Source organism: Pantherophis guttatus, chromosome 5, assembly GCF_059756535.1.
Source record: "Pantherophis guttatus breed Tessera chromosome 5, ASM5975653v1, whole genome shotgun sequence".
Classification (NCBI taxonomy): Eukaryota; Metazoa; Chordata; class Lepidosauria; order Squamata; family Colubridae; genus Pantherophis; species Pantherophis guttatus.
This window is the reverse complement of record NC_142067.1, coordinates 80699088-80719696: the sequence shown is the minus strand read 5'-3', so window position 1 is coordinate 80719696 and position 20609 is coordinate 80699088. Positions and strand designations below refer to the sequence as shown.

At 41.2% G+C, this 20609-nt stretch overlaps 1 protein-coding gene across 1 annotated transcript in view; it reads left to right on the top strand.

The window, feature by feature from the left end:
* The window catches only part of PPEF1 (protein phosphatase with EF-hand domain 1), a 133229-nt gene extending 116376 nt beyond the window's left edge, over window positions 1–16853 (top strand). The window contains exons 16-17 of the mRNA XM_087871395.1: window positions 3678–3762; window positions 16558–16853. Coding sequence (XP_087727521.1) covers window positions 3678–3762; window positions 16558–16754 — 282 coding nt within the window. The 3' untranslated portion in view covers window positions 16755–16853. The remainder of the gene's footprint in view (window positions 1–3677; window positions 3763–16557) is intronic.
* The last annotated feature ends 3756 nt before the right edge of the window (window positions 16854–20609 follow it).

The following is a 20609-nucleotide window of genomic DNA, read 5'->3' as shown; positions in this document are numbered from 1 at the left end:
TGATCGATTGCAGGGAGGAGGAGGTGCTGCAGCCAAAAGGTCTCAGGCACTTGTTAGGAGAAGGAAGGGGAGAGGTAGAAGCTCCAATGTATCTGATCATGCCTCCTTGATAATGAATGGGAAGGGAAGAGCCAGGATGGGGGGGCGTATAGTAAGCTGGCTTCATCCAAAGGAGTTTTTGTTTCGTGTGGGTAATCCTAGCCTTAGAAGGAGAGGAGGAAGGAAAGGGGGAGAGAGAGAGGGAGGGAGGGAGGGGGAGAGAGAGAGAGAGAGAGAGAGAGAGAAGGGAGACAGGGAAGAAAGAAAAGGGAGAGAAAGAAAGAAAAAAAGAAAGAGGGAAGGGAAGGGAGAAAGAAAGAGGGAGGGAGGGAGAGAGGGAGAGAAAAAGAGAAAGAAAGAAGAAAGAAAGAAAGAAAGAAAAAGAAAGAGAGAGAGAGAGAAAGAAAGAAAGGGAAGGAGGGAGGGAGGGAGAGAGAAAGAGGAAAGGGAAAGTGAATGAGAGAGGGAGAGGAAGAGAGGGAGGGAGAGAAAAAGAAGAGGAAGGAAGGACCACAAACCCTGGCACTAGATGCAGCTTCAGAGGATACTTTGAAACAGCACAGCAATCCAGGGATGGAAGGCACCACGGAGGTCATCTAGTCCAACCTCTTGCTCCAGCAGGCGACCTTATATCATCTGGGTTATTTTGGTGCCTCTAACAGAGAGGAAAATTCCCAGAAAAGGGAAGGAGTTTACTAGGCAAGGCTGCCATGCAGAGGAAGGCAGAGGTAGTCCTTGACTTACAATAACAATTAACAACAGTTGCTAAGCAAGAGCATTGTTAAAGTGGGTTTTGACGCATTTTACTCAATCCATCGTCCAACAGTGGATGTCAATCACTGTGAACCAGACTGAGAATTTGAGACCAAAGGCCTGCCAGATTACCGGTGATTGACACACTCGTAAGGGAAGGGGAAGGGTACCCCTTGACTTATTGTATGTCCACCATTGAGCCTCAAATCTCCATTGCTAAGCGAGACAGCTATTCAGTGAGCTTTCACCCACTTTACGACCTTTCTTGTCACCATTGTTAAGTGAATAGTTGCAGCTCTTGTAAGTCACATGGTCATTAAGTGAATCCGACTTCCCCGTGGACTTCTTTGATCAGGTCACAAAAGGGGATCGTGTGACTCTGGGACACTGAGACCATCATAAGTAATTGTCAGTTGCCAAGCATCTGAATTTGGATCACCTGACCATGGGGATGCTGCAACGGTCATTAAGTGTGAAAAACAGTTATAAGACCCTTTTCCCATTGCTGTTGTAACCTGAACAGTCGTTAAGTCAGTCACACAGTCACTAAGTGAATCTGGCTTCCCCGAATCTCCATTGCTAAGAGAGATAGCTGTTCAGTGAGCTTGAACCCATCTTAGGAGCTTTCTTACCACCGCTGTTAAGTGGATTGTTGTTTAAGTCAGTCAGACGATGGTTAAACAAAGCTGGCTCCCGTAGTGACTTCGCTTGTCAGACGGTTGCAAAAAGGAGATCACATGACTTCAGGACACTGCGACCGTCATAAATGTGAGTCAGTTGCTACGCATCCAACTAAATCACATGACCATTGGGATACTGCAATGGTCATAAGTGTGAAAAATGGTCATCAGTGGCATTGAAACTTTGAACGGTCACTATATGATACCGTTGTAAACTACCTGTACTGTTTTCCAATTTGATGGCAATTCTTGACTTACAACTGTCATGGCCAGCTTTCACCAATGTCGTATGTCCGTACCTAAACCCTGGATTGCTGTGCTGTTTCAAAGCATCCTCTGAAGCTGCATCTAGTGCCAGGGGTTGTGTCCTTCCTTCCTTCCTCTCCTTTTTCTCTCCCTCCCTCCCTCCCTCCCTCTATCCATCCATCCATCCATATATCATTCACTTTCTCTCCCTTTTTTTCTCCCTTCCCACCCTCTTTCTTTCTCCTTTCCTCTTTCTTTCTTTCTTTCTTCCTTTCTCCCTTCCCTCCCTCTTTCTTTTTCTTTCTCCCTTCCCTCCCTCTCTGCCTCCCTCTTTCGCTCTCTCCTTCTCTCTCTCTCTTTCTTTCTTTCTCTTCCTTTTTTCTTTCTTTCTTGTCTCCCTTCTCTCTCTCTCTCTCTCTCTCTCTCTCTCTCTCTCTCTCTCTCTCTCTCTCTCTCCCTTTCCTTCCTCCTTCCCTCTCTCCTTCTAAGGCTAGGATACTCACCCAAAACAAAAACTCCTTTGGATGAAGCCTGCTTACTATCGCCCCCCCCCCGCTCTTCCCTTTCGTTATCAGGGAGGCACGATCAGGTACAGGGAGCTTCCACCCCTGTCCTTCCCTCTCCTAACAAGCACCCGAGACCATTTGGCTGCAGCACCTCCCCCACCACCTGCAATCGATTGCATTGTGGCTTTTGGCTGCCAGCATTCGCTGCTAACCGATTGGTTGGCAGCTAACTGTCCCAGGCAGCAAAAAGCCCAGGATAAACCATGCTTTGGTAAATGGATCACCCAGAAGCGCATGGGACAGAGGGGCCGTGGCCCATTGGCCAGGGCGAACAGCTAGAGATGTGCCAACCGAGGAGAAAAGCTAGTGGTTAATGCGTAGAGGTGGGACCCTGGTTGAGAAGCAGGCACAGCCAAGGGTAGGAGCCGAAAAATCCCATTCTGATCAGCGCCCCTAAGCGGTTCTGAACAAGGCCCAAAACTACTAATCTTGCAGCACCATGGCAGTTATTCACTCTTATGAACAACTGCAAAGGCTCTTCAACATTCATCCTGCATGTTGCTGTCCAAAATGGAGCTTCTGAGGGGCAAATCTGTCACTCAGAAACCCCATTTGGCCGTCCAGAACCCTTGCCTGGCACGGAAAGGGATGTTCCATTCACCATCACTCTTCAGAAGCCCCATTCAGCCATCCAGAAGCCTCATCCTGCCATCCAGAGGCCTCACCTGGCCATTCAAAGGCCTCACCCAGCCTGCAAGCTGAAATGGAGCTTCTGAGGGGTGCATCCACCCCTCAGAAGCCCCGTTTGGCCATCCAGAGGCCTCGCCTGGAACCTTACCGGCTGAAATGGAGCTTCTGAGGGGCGGATCTGCCCCTCAGAAGCCCCGTTCAGCCATCCAGAGCCCTTGCCCAGCACCTTGCCGGCCGAAATGGAGCTTCTGAGGGGCACATCCGGCCAGCAAGGTGCTGGGCAAGATCTCTTGATGGCTCTCAGAAGCTCCATTTCAGCCAGCAACGGGCGCACGAGGCTGGAGAGGAGACTGCTTGCTAGATCTTCATAAGGTAAGTGACCCACCGTGGCAGTTTGGGTGGGGAAAGACATTTGAGGAGCATGAGGTATTTCAGTGGGTCAGGGATGCCTTGGGTGGTCTTAGGCAGGTGGCCTGTTCCATCAGTAGGCCCCGCATGGCCTTCTCCACCCTGAAATACCTCATGTGCACTTAACGAACCTCACATTCAATTAGTGAATCCATGGGCAAAAGGAGGGAGTGATTTCATTCAAGGTGCGAGATTCACTCCCATGAATCCTTGGGTTATGAATGGAATGGGTAGGCTGCATTCCATTCATAACTCGAGCACTACCTCTATTGTGATTTCAACCATAGACCTGGTATTGTATAATTTCTAATCTGTCTCATTCTCCCACTCTCTCTTAATCTCTATCATATTTTAGGTTCAACCATATTTGGTGGAAACTCTGTGTAGATACAAAGCTGATTTGGAAATTATCTTTAATATGATTGATCAAGACCATTCTGGTACGTTAAAACTTTAGCTTCCCAAAAATAATGCCACTCTATTCTGATCCTACAGAATCAGAATAGAGCTGGAAGGGACCTTGGAGGTCTTCCAGTCTAGCCCCCTACTCAAGCATATCATTTCAGACAAGGGACTGGCTTCTAGTGCTTTGGAAAATAAATTGGACCTCTCCTATTTGTGGTAGCCCCTCAAATACTGGAATATTGTTATCAGCCTCATACTACTATGAGCCTCAGTGGCGCAGTGGTTAGAGTGCAGTACTGCAGGCTACTTCTGCTGACTGCTGGCTGCCTGCAATTTGACAGTTCAAATCTCACTAGGCTCAAGGTTGACTCAGCCTTCCATCCTTCCAAGGTGGGTAAAATGAGGACCTAAATTGTTGGGAGCAATATGCTGACTCTATAAACTGCTTAGACAGGGCTATAAAGCACTGTAAAGCAGTATATAAATGTAAGTGCTCTTGCTGTTGCTATAATGTCCCCTCTAGTCCTTCTTTTCTCTAGTCTAGCCAAACCTAAATCCTGCAACTGTTCTTCATATGTTTTGATCTTGAGCCTTTAATCGTATTAGTTCCTCTTCTTTGCACTTTTTCCAAAGTCTCAACATCTTTTTTGTAATGTGGTGACCAAAACTGGATGCAGTATTACAAGTGTGGTCTTACAAAAGCTTTATAAAGCGGTACTAATACTTCACATGATTTTGATTCTATGACTCTGTTTATACAAACAAGGATTGTATGGCTTTTTTGGTTGTTGCCACACACTATTGATTCATGTTTAAGTGATCGTCCACTAGGACTCCAAGGTCCCTCTCTTCGGCTGAAGAGGTTGTAGAAAAATGGTTTTAAAAGTTAAAAAAAAAAAAGTTGGCCACCCCCACCCCCATGAAGCATGCCCACAGAACCGGTAGTAACAAATTTTAGATTTCACCAGTGGGAGGTGGGGGCGGTAAAAGGGAAAAAGTGAAATTATTATAAAAATGTACACAAATGATGAAACAGATATAAATATTAATTAAATAAGAAATTGAAATGAGAATAGTGATCGATAGAAAATCGGGGCTCCTCGAATACCATTTTAGATTGAACAAAAAAGGAAAACAACAAGGGAGAGGGGAAGGAGTAGAGAGAGAGGAAGGGAGAAGAGAGGAGACGGAGAAAAAGAAGAAAGGGAAAACGAAAGGAAGAAAAGGGAAAGGAAAGAGGAGTAGGAGAGAAGGTTAGAAGAAGGGAAGAAGAGAGGAGTGGGGGAAGGGAAAGTAGGAAAGAAAAGGAGAGGAAGATTGAAGAAAGTAGGAGGAGATAGAGGAAGGAAGAGAAGGGGAGGAGAAGAAGAAAGGTTGTGGCAAAACAAAAGAAGGGTAAATGGTAAAAGAGCAGCCCCGAACAAGTAAAAATTAAAAATGAGAGTTAAAAGATAAGATGAATGAAAAATGGTGGATAAATGACTGTACATGTAAATATGTTTATGAGAAATGAAAATAAAAACTTTTTTTTTTAAAAAAAGATTCAGGACACAAATTTGATCTAACCGGTAGCAGTTTGTAACCCAAACAAAATCAAGGAGAGAAAGAGAATTCCTTGAAGCCTGGTTTTCCACCAATAAATTCATAACAGACAAGTTAATAAACTGACATCGATCCAGTCTACCAATTGCTGAGAATGAAAGACTCAACCACAATACTGAAAGTAGCATTTAAAACAAACAAACAGGTATCACACTGTGCATCAACAAAATTATAACCTATCAGCTCCCAAGAAATCAGACTACATCTCAATAACAACAGCCAACCAAACAGTCCGAAACCAGACCATGACTCAGAAGTAGCCAAACAAACAACACCCATATTAATTTGCATCAGATAAAAAGGTATTTAAAGGCCAGAGTTCTAACAGACGAGCACAATTCAAAGTGCACTGATGATGTCTCCTTGAATGGTGATGAAATGTTTGCAACCAAATTGCAAAGCTCGGAGGGTCAAACCAACAGTCAACTACAACCTGAACCACTAACATTAATTTCAACCTTTGGTTTTTCATCCTGAGGTATAAAACTTTGCTTTTCTCCACATTTAATTTCTTTTTGTTGGATAGGGCCCAATGTTCAAGTCTGCCAAGATCTTTTTGGATCCTGAGCTTATCTTCTGGGGTTTTGGCTACTCCTGCCAGTTTAGTGTCATCTGCAAATTTGATGAGTTCCCCTTCTATTCTCTCATCTAAGTCATTTATGAAGTTCTTGAAGACTACTGAACCTTGTGGTACCCCACCATTTACTGCCCTCCATGTAGATGTAGTACCATTAAAGACTACTCGTTTAGTATGGTTTGTAAGCCAATTACAAATCCATCTGGTGGTGATGTTGTCTATTCCACATTTTTCTAGTTTACCAAGAAGTAGGTTGTGGTCCACTTTGTCGAATGCCTTGCTGAAATCTAAGTATACTATGTCCACAGCATTTCACTAGTCTACTAATTTAGTCACTTTGTCAAAGAATGAAATATTAATTGGTTTGGCATGATCTGTTTTTAACAAACCCATGCTGACTTCTAGTTATTACTTTACTTGTTTCTAGATGTTTGCAGATCTGTTTTTTGATTATCTTTTTCCAGTATCTTCCCAGGTATTGATGTTAGGCTGATTGGTCTGTAGTGTCCTGCATCTCCCCTCCCCCTTTTATGAAGATGGGAACCACATCAGCTCTTTTCCAACCATTTGATAGATTTTTAAAGATATGATACAATGATTCTAAAATAACATCTGCCAGCTCCTTCAGAACTCTGCGATGTAATCCATAAGGCCCCGGTGATTCATATTCATCAAGGTCAGATAGGTGTTTTCTTAACATTTTCTTGCTTATTTTAATTTTTATTTCTAGTCTGTCTTTTACAGTTATGTTTTTGGTAGGTTTGGCTATAGTTTCTTTTTGTGTGAAGACTGATGCAAAGAATGAGCTAAGCAGCTCTGCTTTCTCTCTATTGCCTTTTATCTCCTTGCCATCTTCTCTCTTTAGTGGACTGACTGTTTCCTTGACTTTTTTCTGGTTATTTATATGTTGAAAGAAACTTTTAAAAATTATCTTTTACTTTCGTTGCAAGTATTTGTTCATTTTTTTTTATTGCAAAAGTTTTACAATTACATTTTCACCCCTTTTCCCCCCCACCCCCCAAACTTCCCAACCTCCCTAACCCTCCCTAACCCTCCCCCCCCCCCAGACTTCCCTATAATATACTCATAACTGGTAAAAAAAAAACACACACACAAAAAAAACCCCTTAGTATGACACTTATGTGTAAACTTGAACCCCTCCCTCCCCTGTATAATTTTTCTTTTTACCTCATTTCATTAAAATATTTCTAATACATTATTTTCAAATAAAAGCTATTTGATACTTTCTAGTTTGATATTTGTTCTGAACATATTCTATCCACCTTTTCCATTCCCATTCATAAGTCTCTTGTGAACAATCTTTTAAGTATGCTGAAATCTTCGCCATCTCTGCAAAATTGGCCATCTTCAAAGTCCATTCTTCAATAGTGGGCAAAGCTTCATTTTTCCAATATTTACCTATCAACAATCTTGCTGCTGTTATCATATACAATATCATTTTTGTTTCACCCGATGTAAAACCCTTAACTATACCCAATAAAAACAATTGTGGAGAGAATTGAATTTTTTTCTTCAAAACATTCTGCATGACCCACCAAATTTTTATCCAAAAAGCCTTAACTTTCCTACAGGTCCACCAAACATGATAATACGTAGCATCCAAACATTCGCATCTCCAACATTTTGGCTGAACATTAGGGTACATACATGACAACTTTTTGGGATCTAAATGCCATCTATAAAACATTTTATAGAAATTTTCCCTCAGATTCTGCGACTGTGTAAATTTAACATTCTGAACCCAAATTTTTTCCCATGTTTCCAAAATCACTGGTTCTTCAAAATTTTGTGCCCACTTAATCATACAATCTTTAACTAATTCAGTTTCTGAGTCCCTTTCTAGCAAAACATTATAAAGCCTTTTGATATGCATTGGACCTTTCTCTTTTATATGTCTAACCAATTCTTCCTCGTGCAACATAATACCAGTTTTTTGGTCCTCTTTCCATCTCAATTGTAATTGATTATATTGTAACCAAGTTAGATTAATCCCTTCGTCCAACAGTGTCTGCAATGTCTTCAACTGCCATCTGCCCGCATCTGTAATAAGAACCTCTTTGTATAACCCCCCCCCCCCCGAGTGACATTATATTTGTATTCCACAAAGTATGACCAAGATCCAGCCATAGCGGTATTTTATAATCCCATTTGAGTCGGTGCTTCTTCCAAACTCTCATCAAAGAGTCTCTAAGTATATGACTTTTAAATACTTTATCAACTTTGTCATCATAAAATAAGTAAGCATGCCATCCAAATTCAAGATCAAAACTTTCTGCATTCAATATTCCAGCCTTTTTACTTCCAAACCAATCACTTGTTAAAGTTAAAGCTGCTGCATCATAATATAACTGTAGGTTTGGAAGTTTAAGACCTCCTCTTTCTGGAACATCTTGCATAATTTTCAATTTCACTCTCGGCTTTTTCTCGTTCCAGACAAACTTATTGAGTCCAGTTTGCCAGACTTTCAATTGTTTATCACTTTTAAGCACCGGAATCATTTGAAACAAAAAAAGAAATCTTGGCAAAATGTTCATCTTAACTGCTGCTATTCTTCCAAGTAGAGACAGCTGCAGTTTTTTCCAAGTCTCCATGTCTTTCTGCACCTCTCACCACAATACCTCATAGTTATTTTGAAACAATTTCATGTTTGATTCTGCAATCTGAACTCCTAGATATTTTACCTTAGGTACAATCTCAAAACCTGCCCTCCTTTCAAGCTCATGTTTACGATCTTGTGTCATGTTTTTAGCTATCATTTTAGTCTTTTTTGAATTCAGTCTAAAACCTGAAACTTTACCATAGTCTTGTATAATGTCCTTCATCAGGATTATTGATTCCATTGGTTGTGATAGGGTAATAACCAGATCATCTGCAAATGCCTTTATTCTGTAATCCTCTTGCCTAATCATTATACCTTTCAAGATATTAGAATCCCGTATTGTATTTAGCAAGACTTCTAGTGTTAGAATAAATAAAAGTGGGGACAATGGACATCCCTGTCTTGTTCCTTTTTCAATTTTAAACTCTGTTGTCAAACTTCCATTAATAATAATCTGTGCCTTTTGCTCTTGGTAAATTGCTGAAATCGCCTGTATAAATTGATCCCCAAAATCCATCTTTTTTAAAGTCTTTAGTAGAAAATTCCAGTCCACTCTATCAAAGGCCTTCTCTGCATCCAAAAAAACCAGCACTGCAGGAATCTGTTTATTCTTCTCAAGATATTCCAATAAATCTATTACTTGCCTTACATTATCCTTCATGTGTCTGCCCTCGATAAATCCCGCTTGATCATCATGAATCACCTTTTGGATTACTGGCATCAACCTGTTGGCTAATACTTTCGCATAGATTTTATAATCTGTATTCAGAAGAGATATTGGTCTATAGTTCTCTGGTTTTTTAGGACCGACTTGTTCTTTTGGTATCAAAGATATATAAGCTGTTGTCCATGATGGGGGTATTTTACCCCCTTGTTGAATATTGCAAAATAAATCTCTGAGTTGTTCCACCATTTCAGCTTGCAAAGTTTTATAATACACTGCAGTCAAACCATCCGTGCCAGGAGCTTTGGCTGTTTTTAACTGTTTAATTGCTACTATTATCTCCTCCTCTGTTATAGGATAATTCATTCTTTCCTTTTGTTGATCAGTAATTTTTGTAACTCTTTTATCATTTAAATATTTTTCTATAAGTCCATTCTGCACCTCCTCTTTGGCATATAGTTTGGTATAATAGTCCACAAAAGCTTCTTTAATTAATTTTTGTTGAAAAATTTCTTTCCCTCCAATATCAATACTATCAATAGTCCGTATACTTTGTTTTTTCCTCAATGTGTAAGCCAACCATCTGCCCGGTTTATTAGCGTTACAAAATGTATTATGCTTCGCATATTGTAAGTTTGTTGCAACTTGTTCCGCCATAAGCATTTGAAATTGGTCTTTCAAAAGTTTTATAGCACTGCATATTCTTTCATCTGTTGGATTTTTAATAAGTAACTGTTCTTTGTTCTTTATTTCTATTTCCAATTCAGATCTTTTCTTTTGTCGAAACAGTCTATGTTTAGAGTTCATGTGGATAAGCACCCCTCTCATATAGGCTTTACTTGCATCCCACACAATTTCAATTGGGGTACCTTTATTCAAATTTATTTCAAAAAATTCTTTCAAATGCTTTTTAAGTTCTGTTGTATTTTTTTCATATCTAAACAAGTTCTCATTTAATCTCCAAGAACGTCTCTCAACCTTATCTATCTCAATTTCTATCCATACTGGGCTATGGTCAGTCAAAGTTCTTGGAAAAATCTTTGTTCTTTTTGTCTTGACAAGTAAGTCATCTGACAGCAAAATGAAGTCAATCCTAGAGAAGGATCTGTGTCTATCAGAAAAAAAAGTATAGTCCAGTTCTTTTGGATTATGTATTCTCCAAACATCTTTTAGTTCCATATCTTCTTTCATGTCAAAAAAAGTCTGTGGTAATCTGATCCTAGACTTTGCCAAACTCTTTTTATCTAATTTAGAATCAATTACTCCATTCCAGTCTCCCATAATTAAAATAGGTCTGTAGTCCCATTGCAGTATTTTAGTATGTAACATCTTATAGAAATGGTCCTGTTGTTGATTAGGAGCATAAATTCCAATCAGAAGAATTTGGCTATTTGCTGTAAGCAATTCAATTGCTACAAACCTACCATCTTCATCTGCTTCTATAACTTTAGCTGTTAACTTTTTATTTACATAAATAACCACACCATTCTTTTTTTGCGAAGTTGAAGATATAAAATGTGTTCCTAGTTTGGAGTTTATCAAATATTTTTGATCTTGAGTTGTGATATGCGTTTCTTGTAAACAAATTATATCATTATTAAATTGTTTCAAATATGTAAATAATTTCTTCCTTTTCTGTGCTGAATTCAACCCGTTAACATTCCAAGATAAACACTTAAACGTCATCTTCATCTTTCTGGAGCAAAGAGCAGAATAATCGAAGGTCATCCGAAAGCTTCGATCTTGCTCCCCCCATGGCTCCAATCTCTTGTGCAGTACTCTTAACTGCCTTGTCTTGTCTTTCCTGTTGTTGTTGCTTTTGTTTAAGTAACTTAGATTGAGCTCGAGTTATGCGTTGATCCTTAACTTCGATCATCCGAACCGGGTCCAAGATTGGAGAAGATTCCAGCAAAGGCTCATCCAGAAAACCTCCTTCTGCGCCTTGCATTTCCTCTAATTCCTGCTTAGACTGTTCTTGCAGTTCTCGTTGAGGTTGCTTCTCATCACTCTCCTTAATCTCCAAAACTGTAGATGTACGTGGGGATGGTGTTCTTTCCTTAAGAATAGTAGTGTAAAAGTGCTCTGCCTTCTCCACAGTATTCAAACGATATCTTTCTCCCTTGTATCTAAAAATTATACCAGCTGGGGCGTCCCACCGAAATGGTATCTGTAAATTTTGCAATTCCTTAACAAGAAAGCCAAATTCTTTTCTGGTTTTCAGCATTTTAGAAGGTAATTCTTTGTAAATTCCAATTCGTGAGCCCCCCACTTGCACAGAAGTGTAAAAGGATTTTTGCAGGATGTCATTTCTTATTTCTCTATCTGTGAAATATATGACCACATCTCTGGGCAATTGTCTTTGTCTGGCCACCCAAGAATTCACTCTGTAAATTTTATCTATTTTGTGAAAAACCACATCAGGATTAACTTGTAAAATCTTGGCCAGGGCCTCAGAACAAACCTGTCTCAAATCCTGTCTTTCCTCTTCTCGAATTCCTCGAAGCCGTATGGCAAACTCCATTGCCCTGAATTGTACCATCACAATCTCATTTTCAACTCTTTGCATTTTATTGTCAACATCAGCAATTTTATAATCATTGTCTTTCATCTTAACATTAACTTCTGATTTAAGTTCTTCAACTTTAGAATCAACTTTCACAATAAATTCTGCCAGGCCAGACGCCACTTCTGATATTTTTTTGGTCACCTTGTTTTGATTCTGTTTCACCATATCTTTAACTTCATTAATTTCCTGCATAAATTCCTGATGTGATTTTTGAAGTTTATCATCTATCTCCTGTTGAGATTTTTGAAATTTATCATCCAAAGTTTTAGAAATAAATTCTTTTAAATCTCCCACATCAAAATCTTTTTTCTGAGTCTGTATCTGTTGTACTGGGGGAGGCTGTGCTTTATGTGTGGGAGATCCACCTCCTGTTGCCTTCGCTTCCTGCTTCTTTGAGGCCATCCTGCCACGTAGGCTAGTTTTACTAAAAAGGGAAGTTCTTCTTCCTCTCCCACCTCCACAAAGACTTCTGAAAAAGCCCCCCAGATTTAATCAAATAAGAACCAAAGTAAAGCAAAGTCCAGTATTGAAAAAGGAGAAATTTCTCTCTTATTTCTCTTGTTACGAACGAAGCAACTTCGTAGCAGTTTAAAAACTTTGTAACAAAGCAAGATGAGTTCAGCAATCCACACTCGCCAGCTCGTTAACTCTGAGGCTAAGCGCCATGTTTTTACAGTTCACTTTCACTCATCCGCATTTTTTCACTCAAATTAGAAAGCCAAGAAAACTCTAATACTTGCGATTCCGAGTTTCAGGGTTCAAGTAACAGTATGCTGCTTATTAAGGCTGGTTCCTTTTCTTTCAATTTAAAGTTTCCTGTAGCCGGCTTGTTCTGCAGAAGCAGACTTGTCCCACACCGCCCGGAGTTCCAGCAGGTTGAATGGGAGCCGCTCCTGTTCCCTCCCCAGAAACTATTCCCTGGGGGGGTTGCAGGTGCTCAACCTGTGCCCTGCGATCTCTTTTCAAAAATCCTAAAGATTTTTGAAATTTTCGAGCCGCTTCTTAGTCGCGAAGCGGCTCTACAAGCGGCGGGGCTGGCAGAGCTTCAAAAGGCACCGCCGCCGCCGAAGACAAGGAAACCGGAAGTCGCAAGTATTTGTTCATTTTGAGCCTTTGGTTTCCTGACTTCATCTTTGCAGATTCGGGCTATCTGCTGATATTCTGCCTTAGTTATATGTCCCTCTTTCCATATTTAGTACTTATCCTTTTTGTCTTTCAGTTTATCAGAGAGATCTTTGTGCAACCATGCTGATTTCTTCTTGGATTTCTTGTTTTTCTTTTCAGTGGTATTGTGTTAGACTGGACTTTTAAGATCATATTTTTCAGTGTTTTACCTACTTCTTGAATTGTTTTCCCCTTTAGGATTTTTATCCATTAAATTTTGCTTAGGCTCTCTCTGAGTTTGTTAAAATCAACTCTTTTAAAGATTAGGACACTGGTTGGATTGTATTATATTGCTTGTGTTTGCATTATATTGAATTCCAGTATGACGTGGTCACTCTTTCCCAAGGTTCTGGCAACTTCAACTCCTCTATCACTTCTTCTGTTTTAGTAGGAATTAGGCCCTACTGTCTTTTTCCTCTAATTCCCTCCTCTACCTTTTGGGTGACAAAGTTGTCAGCTAAATTGATTAGGAATCTATTCAATCTCTCACTTGCTGCAGAATTTGTCTCCCAGTTGATATCAGGGTAGTTAAAGTCTCCCATTACTACTGTGGTATGTTTCCTACATACATTTGTTAATTAATTAGGAAAGAGTTCATCTATTTCTTCTGCTTGGTTGAGTAGCCTGTAGTCTATGCCTATAGCAATGTCATTTTTTCCCTTTTGTATTGATCCATATGGATTCTAGGAGGTTTTCATCCTTGGTTTTGTGTATTTCTGCAGAGATGCAGTCAGTGGTGGGCTGCTGATGGTTCGGACTGGTTCAGGCGAACTGGTAGTTCCGACCAGGGCTAGCCCCGCCCGCCCGCCCTTGCACTATCACGTCCTAATCACCGGGTTTTCATTGTCACACGCATGCACGCTCACATTTGCAAACCAGTTGTTACAACCGGCAGCAACCCACCCCTAGATGTAGTCATCTTTGATATATATAATGCAATTCCACCTCCTCTTTTTGAATAGTTTGTATCCTTCCATCAGTACATTCCAGTCATGAGTTTCATCCCACCAAGTTTCAGTAATGGCAACTACATCATCTCCGCCTTCATGTACTAATGAAGTGTGTAGTGTTTCTAAATCCAGAAGAGAGTTACAGATACCATAGTAGGATGAATTAGGGGCTTGTATTTATTAAGTTATCTTAAAATAATTTAAGTTGGCTTTTCTTAATTAAAAGCAGTCAAATATTGAACTGAGGGGTATGTGCAGCAATTGTTTATTTCCACCTAATGGGTGAAGTTAAATCACAATACATAACTAAAAATAAGAGACAAGATGATAAATAAAAATTTTAGTTGGTTTTTCTAGTCACTTAATTATCCTAAAAAGAGTAAATATCTCTTGATCATGTGATGCTAGACTCTAGACAAAAGCTTGTTAACATCTTCCTGCCAAATCTCTCCATTTTTCTTTTCCGTCTTTGCAAGTTGGATTCCCAAAGTGATTTGATTGCAACAGTATGAACCATGATGCTCAAACAAGCCAAAAAAAAAAAAGGTGTTTAGTCTTGATGCAAAACAAAACCCGTGTCTTATGTCCCTATCTCGCACTTACAGCAATTTCCTTGATTGATGACTATTTTGTTTATTGTGCTACTGATTAGCACAGCATTCAGAAAATAATTTATTAGGTATTCAAAAACTCCACTGAATTTTTAAAAATAAAATAATAACCAAACAGTGCCAATAGAGGGCATGTTAGTATGTTGTAGAGTCTATTCTGCACAGATGTTCCATAACTGGCTCTTTACAGCCAGGATCTTCTCTGAACAGCAGCTATGGAATCTTTGCTCTGAGAGTCACATCAATTTTCTGTACTCATTCTGTCTTGGCTACTTCCCAAAGCTGTAAGAATTTTTAGTAGAACAATAATCTCTTACAATCCAATAAAAATAACAGAAAAATAATTTGCAAAAGCCAAACCAAGCCATGTTTTTTAGGGTGAAGAATTCCATATTATAATTACATATACAACCTTCCCCCTTGGCCTCAGCTTTTCTGTTTTTTTTTTTTGTTTTTTTTAAATATTTTATTGTGGTTTTTCCATTTTCCATAATTCCAATACATAAACGATCAGACAGTGTTGCTTTTCCCACAGGTTAGATTAATTTTTCCTATATATTCTATAACTCCAAATATACTGCTCAAAAAAATAAAGGGAACACAAGCAGAAGACATCCAAGATCTGAATGAATGAAATAGCCTTTAAGGCTTTGTTCTTTACATACAGTAGTTTATACACTGCTCAAACAACTAAAGGGAACACAAAACTACTGTATGTAATGAACAAACTATTTAATAAGGCTATTTCATTCATTCAGATCTTGGATGTCTTCTGCTTGTGTTCCCTTTATTTATTTATTTATTTATTTATATATATATGTCTTAAACTTTATACTAATTTTCATCCATTTTTAATTTGGTTATCAATCCACCTGTATCAATTATCCCAATTCTGAGTCCTCTTTTTCATTTAGTTCTCAGCTTTTCTGTTATGACATATTTTATTTCTGAAATAAGACTTTCTAGTCATTCACATGGATTATACAGATTCATATGAAGCTAAGCTGCATTTACTGTATTTTTCGGACTATAAGACGCACCGGTGTATAAGACGCACCAAGATTTTGAAGAGGTAAGTAAGAAAAAAAAGTGCTTTTGGACACCAGGAGCACTCTGCAGGCCTCCCAAACCCTCTGTGTGCCCAGTTTTTCGCAAAAACAGGCCCATTTTTCAAAAAGGGGGTGTTTTTGCCCTCATTGGCCCCCAGGAACATTCTACAGGCCTCCCAAACCTTCTGCGCATCCTATTTGCAAAAATGGCCCATTTTTTGCCCATTTTTGCAAAAAATGGGCTGCACAGAGGGTTTGGGAGACCTGCAGAGTGTTCCTGAGGGCCGATGAGGGCAAAAACATCCCAGTTTTTGTGAAAAATGGGCCCATTATTCACAAAAACAGGTGTTTTTGCCCTTCCCAATCCCCAGGAGCACTCTGCAGGCCTCCCAAACCTTCTGTGCACCTTGTTTTTGCGAAAAACGGGCCCATTTTTCACAAAAATGGGACGAGCGGGACGGGGCTTCAGGAGGCCAAAAATGGCTGTATTCCGAGTATAAGACGCACCAACATTTCCACCCTCGTTTAGGAAAACTGTGTCTTATACTCCGAAAAATACAGTAGGTAGGAAGGTAGGAAGATCCATGGTGGTACAGTGATTAGCATGCATTACTGCAGGCTACTTCTGCTGACTGCTGGTTGCCAGCAGTTCGGCAGTTCAAGTCTCAAGGTTGACTCAGTCTTCATCCTTCCGATGTCAGTAAAATGAGGATCCAGATTGTTAGGGGCAATATGCTGACATTGTAAACCATTTAGGGAGGGCTGTAAAGCACTGTGAAACGGTATATAAGTTTAAGTGCTATTGCTATAGTGCTAAGGTCCTATGCTTTATATAGTTTTAAAGTCTATAACCAACTTTTGAAATCACACCAGGCATAGACCAGTAACATGTGCAACTGATGTAGCTTCAAGTTCTACATTGTTTTCTTCAGACTCCCCAATTCTAATACCATTCTCATATAGAGAATATAGATCCTTTATGCAAATTTGCAGTGCTTTTTGTAACACCAGTTTCCCCTTTGTTTAGGCCTTATTTCTGCTGATGAATTCCGCCAAACATGGAAACTCTTTAATGCACATGTGAAGAATGATGTGAGTGATGAATCCATTGACAGTTTAGCTCGCACCATGGATTTTAATAAAGACGGTAGCATTGACTTCAATGAATTTCTGGAGGCTTTCCATATAGTACATAAATTTAGTTACAATTATCAGCTTTCTTGAAGAACCAACTAGTTGGAGAAAGCCCTTCTTCTTTATATATTTATGTTTTATAAAACATGGCAAATTTGTTAATGAGAAATAAAAATATAGACTGGTCAAGATGACTTAAGGAATAATGTAAGTGATTTAAATGATGTCATATTTTAATTTTATTCTTTTGAAACTCTTCTTCATAAACAGATTTTTCTTATACAAGTTGCAGATATTGTTTTTCCTAAACTGGTGTCTTCAAGTTGTATTGATTTTCATCAGCTGTTCTGGGTGATGGGAATCACCACCGCCTATTGCCATTGCCCATTCGCAGACATAGGTGGTGAAGGGCCACGGTGAACAGGCTGCGGTGAATGGGCAGTAGTGGCGGTGAATGGGCAGTGGAGGCAGAGGCAGATGTTTTCCCCCCTTGTTTTCCTCCTCTAAAGGTAATGTGTGTCTTATAGTCAGGAGCGTCTTATAGTCCGAAAAATACAGTACATCTTATCACTTTTAGTATGTCCTTTTTTCTGAATTAAGAAAACAGATGTAGACATGGCAGCAGTTCCTCACTGAAGAGTTTCTCCAGCCCCTGCAAGATACTGAGATGAACTCACTAAAGAGAGATCTACACGTCCCAATTATCTTGGCACTTTAATTGTACTCAGCAATAGAATCAATGCATTGTTCAGTTTGGCTTCCTGGAATTACTTCTCTTAAACCCTGTTTTTCCTTGGCTGTTTTTGTGTTTTTAAAAATGACTGTGGTTTTCATGCACCACAAATAAAATATATTTTGCTCTTGAACTGTTATAATTCTTCCTGAAAGAAGTAACTTCCAAAAAGTGGCTAAATGAATGAATGGAGGAAAGTGCTATAGAGAAGCTGGACCCTACTATAAAGAAGAGAAGAGGGGAGGGGAGGGGAGGGGAGGAGAATAATTTCTGAAGTCATGTGGGTGGGGGAAGGTTCACTTTCAGATCTTCAGGGGACAAATCCTGTGAATCCTATAGTTACTAGGAATGTAGGGGCTATAAGATTTCTGTCCTAGAAACATGGAAACACTCTTCAGCTCTGAAGATGGTCAAAGAGCTAATTTTTTTAAAAAAGCTAATTTATGTAGCCTGCAACCCCTTCTTTTGGCATTTCTCTAACCCTTTTAAAATAATTTAAAACATTTTAAAAACACCATTTGTGGTATGTAGGTGCTGTCAACCCTGAAGCTGAAATATGCGTAGCCATTTTTAATTGTAGTTATTTCTTATGCATATTCTTTCCTACTTCTTTCAATATGCTGTATGGGGATTAACAGTGCTTCAAGCTCACAACATCTGGTAGCAAGAACGGGGGTAGGAGAGATAAGGGGATTGTTATGGCTAGGTGGCATTCTTTCCAGAGGTGGATTTCAGCAGATTCTGACCAGTTCTGGAGAACCAGTAGTGGAAATTTTGAGTAGTTTGTAGAACTGGTAAATACCACCTCTGACTGGCCCTGCCCCCATCTATTCTCTGCCTCCCAGCTGATCAGGAGGAAATGGGGATTTTGCAGTAACCTTCTCCTGGAGTGGGGAGGGAATGGAGATTTTACAGTATCCTTCCCCTGCCACGCCCACCAAGCCATGTTACACCCACCAAGCCACACCCCACAGAACCGGTAGTAAAAAATTTTGAAACCCACCACTGATTCTTTCCCATGAGAACAGTGAAAGTGGCTGCAGATGGTGGAAGGTGGAGTTTGGAGTCACCGGACTGATGGACGATGAATTGATTGGAGAATGTGACTCTGGAGAGGATGCTTCTAACTTTTAATATATATATTGGGTGTAATTCCGGAGGCTGGCCAGATCCAGAATTACCCCGAGACCTTGCCAATTTGATATGTTCCTAGTAAAAAGACTTTGTTGGAATATGGCTACCTTGGACTGTTCTTATTGGGGGCATGTTACTTGGAGGCTTGACAATATTCTGGATCTGCTTTAAAAAGAAACAATCCATGAACCCCTGACGAGGATCGCTATCCAGAGTCTTGAGACCTAGCTGCTTCCCTGATCTACTCAACCAGGCAGCAGATGAGACTCAGGGAAAATGGAGAAGAAACCATTTTGGAGAAGGAGAACCAAATGGAGAAGGAGCCAGCCCGTGAGTGAAAGCTTTGTGGAGGGCCTTGCCAGAAGCTATCGATCCCTATGGAAACCCTGCAAGTGACTGCTGTGGTAGAGGACATCGCATGCCAGATGAGTGCATGTCCCAAGACCCTAGTCGACGGACAACCGGAGGAGGGATCCAGCTGATGGAGAAGGACCTGCTTGGGCAAGTGGTGTTTCCCGACCTGCTGATCAACTGCTCTTTAACCACTTCCCAGGAATCTCAAGCAACTATACTAGAGTGGACATTGACTGGCCCCACTGACCTGAACGAAGCCACAGAGTGGCAGTACCAGACGGTGATGTGCAGCCATACGTTTGAGGGGCTGTCCGACCAATTGGGACAACTTAACATCAGCCGTGAAGCTCATGACCAACCAGCATGGCAAATATATCTGGTATCTGGGCCAGCCGTAGGGCGTGGCATGGGAGGTGTGAACTCTGGGGTCAAGGAGATGATTAGATCTTATGATACAGATGCCCATAACATCGATACTGTAGGTGGGAGGGGCAGATATGGCGGGAGCAGGGGGCCACATCATCCTACAGGAGTGCGTCCTCGCTATTTACAAGCAGTGGCGCGCTCCGACCCACAAAGCTCTTCTCGTTCCCCAGGTTGTACGGAACCTCGGGCCCCAGGCCTTTGGCTGATGCTGTGCAACGCCAGGTCCGTGGTAAATAAAGCCCCCCTCATTTGTGATCTTATTCAGGAGGGGGGTGCGGACCTGGCAGGTATTACGGAGACCTGGTTGGGCCAGGAAGGGGGAGCCCCCCTTGTTGATATGTGCCCACCAGGTTTCCGTGCTTTCCATCAGCCAAGGTTTCAGGGGAGGGGCGGAGGGGTGGCGGTTGTTATTAATGAGGGTCTTGGACCAAGGGAGGCCACTGTTCCTCAGACGGCTGGATGTGAGTCCCTTCTTGTGAAGTGGGGTCATAGGGTGCAGTTGGGCTTGCTAGTCACGTACCTGGCTCCCTGCCATGTGGCAGCAGCCCTGCCTGAGCTGCTTGATGTTATAGCCACGGTGGCTGTTGACACCCCCAGGCTTATGGTCATGGGGGATTTTAACCTGTCATCAGTTGGCGAGACATCTGAGGTGGCTCGGGAGTTCATGGCTTCCATGACAGCTATGGACCGGACCCAGTTAATTTATGGCTCTACTCACATGGGGGGACACACACTGGACCTTGTTTTTGTCTCTGGACAGTGGTTGAGTGATCTCGAGATAGGGGATATAGTGATTGAACCCTTGTCATGGTCAGATCACTCCCTCCTTCGCCTGGACCTTCGAACCGCCACACCCCGCTGCAGGGAGGCGGAACCGACCAGGTGGTTCCGCCCCAGGCGCCTGATGGATCCTGAGAGATTCCAGATGGAGCTTGGGCCATTTCCTGAGGTTCTAGCACACGACTCGGCTGAGGACTTAGTGGCCGCCTGGGATAGGGCGGCGGCTGATGCTTTAGACCGAGTCGTGCCTTTGCGGCCTCTGACCCGGCGCCGGTCTCACCTGGCTCCTTGGTATACTGAGGAGCTGAGGGAGATGAAGCGCCGGAAAAGACGCCTAGAGAGCAGTTGGAGGGCTAGTCGTTCTGAATCTGACCGAACACTGGTAAGATCTCATATTAAGAATTACCTAGTGGCGATAAGAGTAGAGAAGAGTAACTACTTTTCTACTCTTATTGCGTCATCAGATAATCGCCCAGCCGCCCTGTTTAGGGTGACCCGCTCTCTGCTCCATCAAGAGA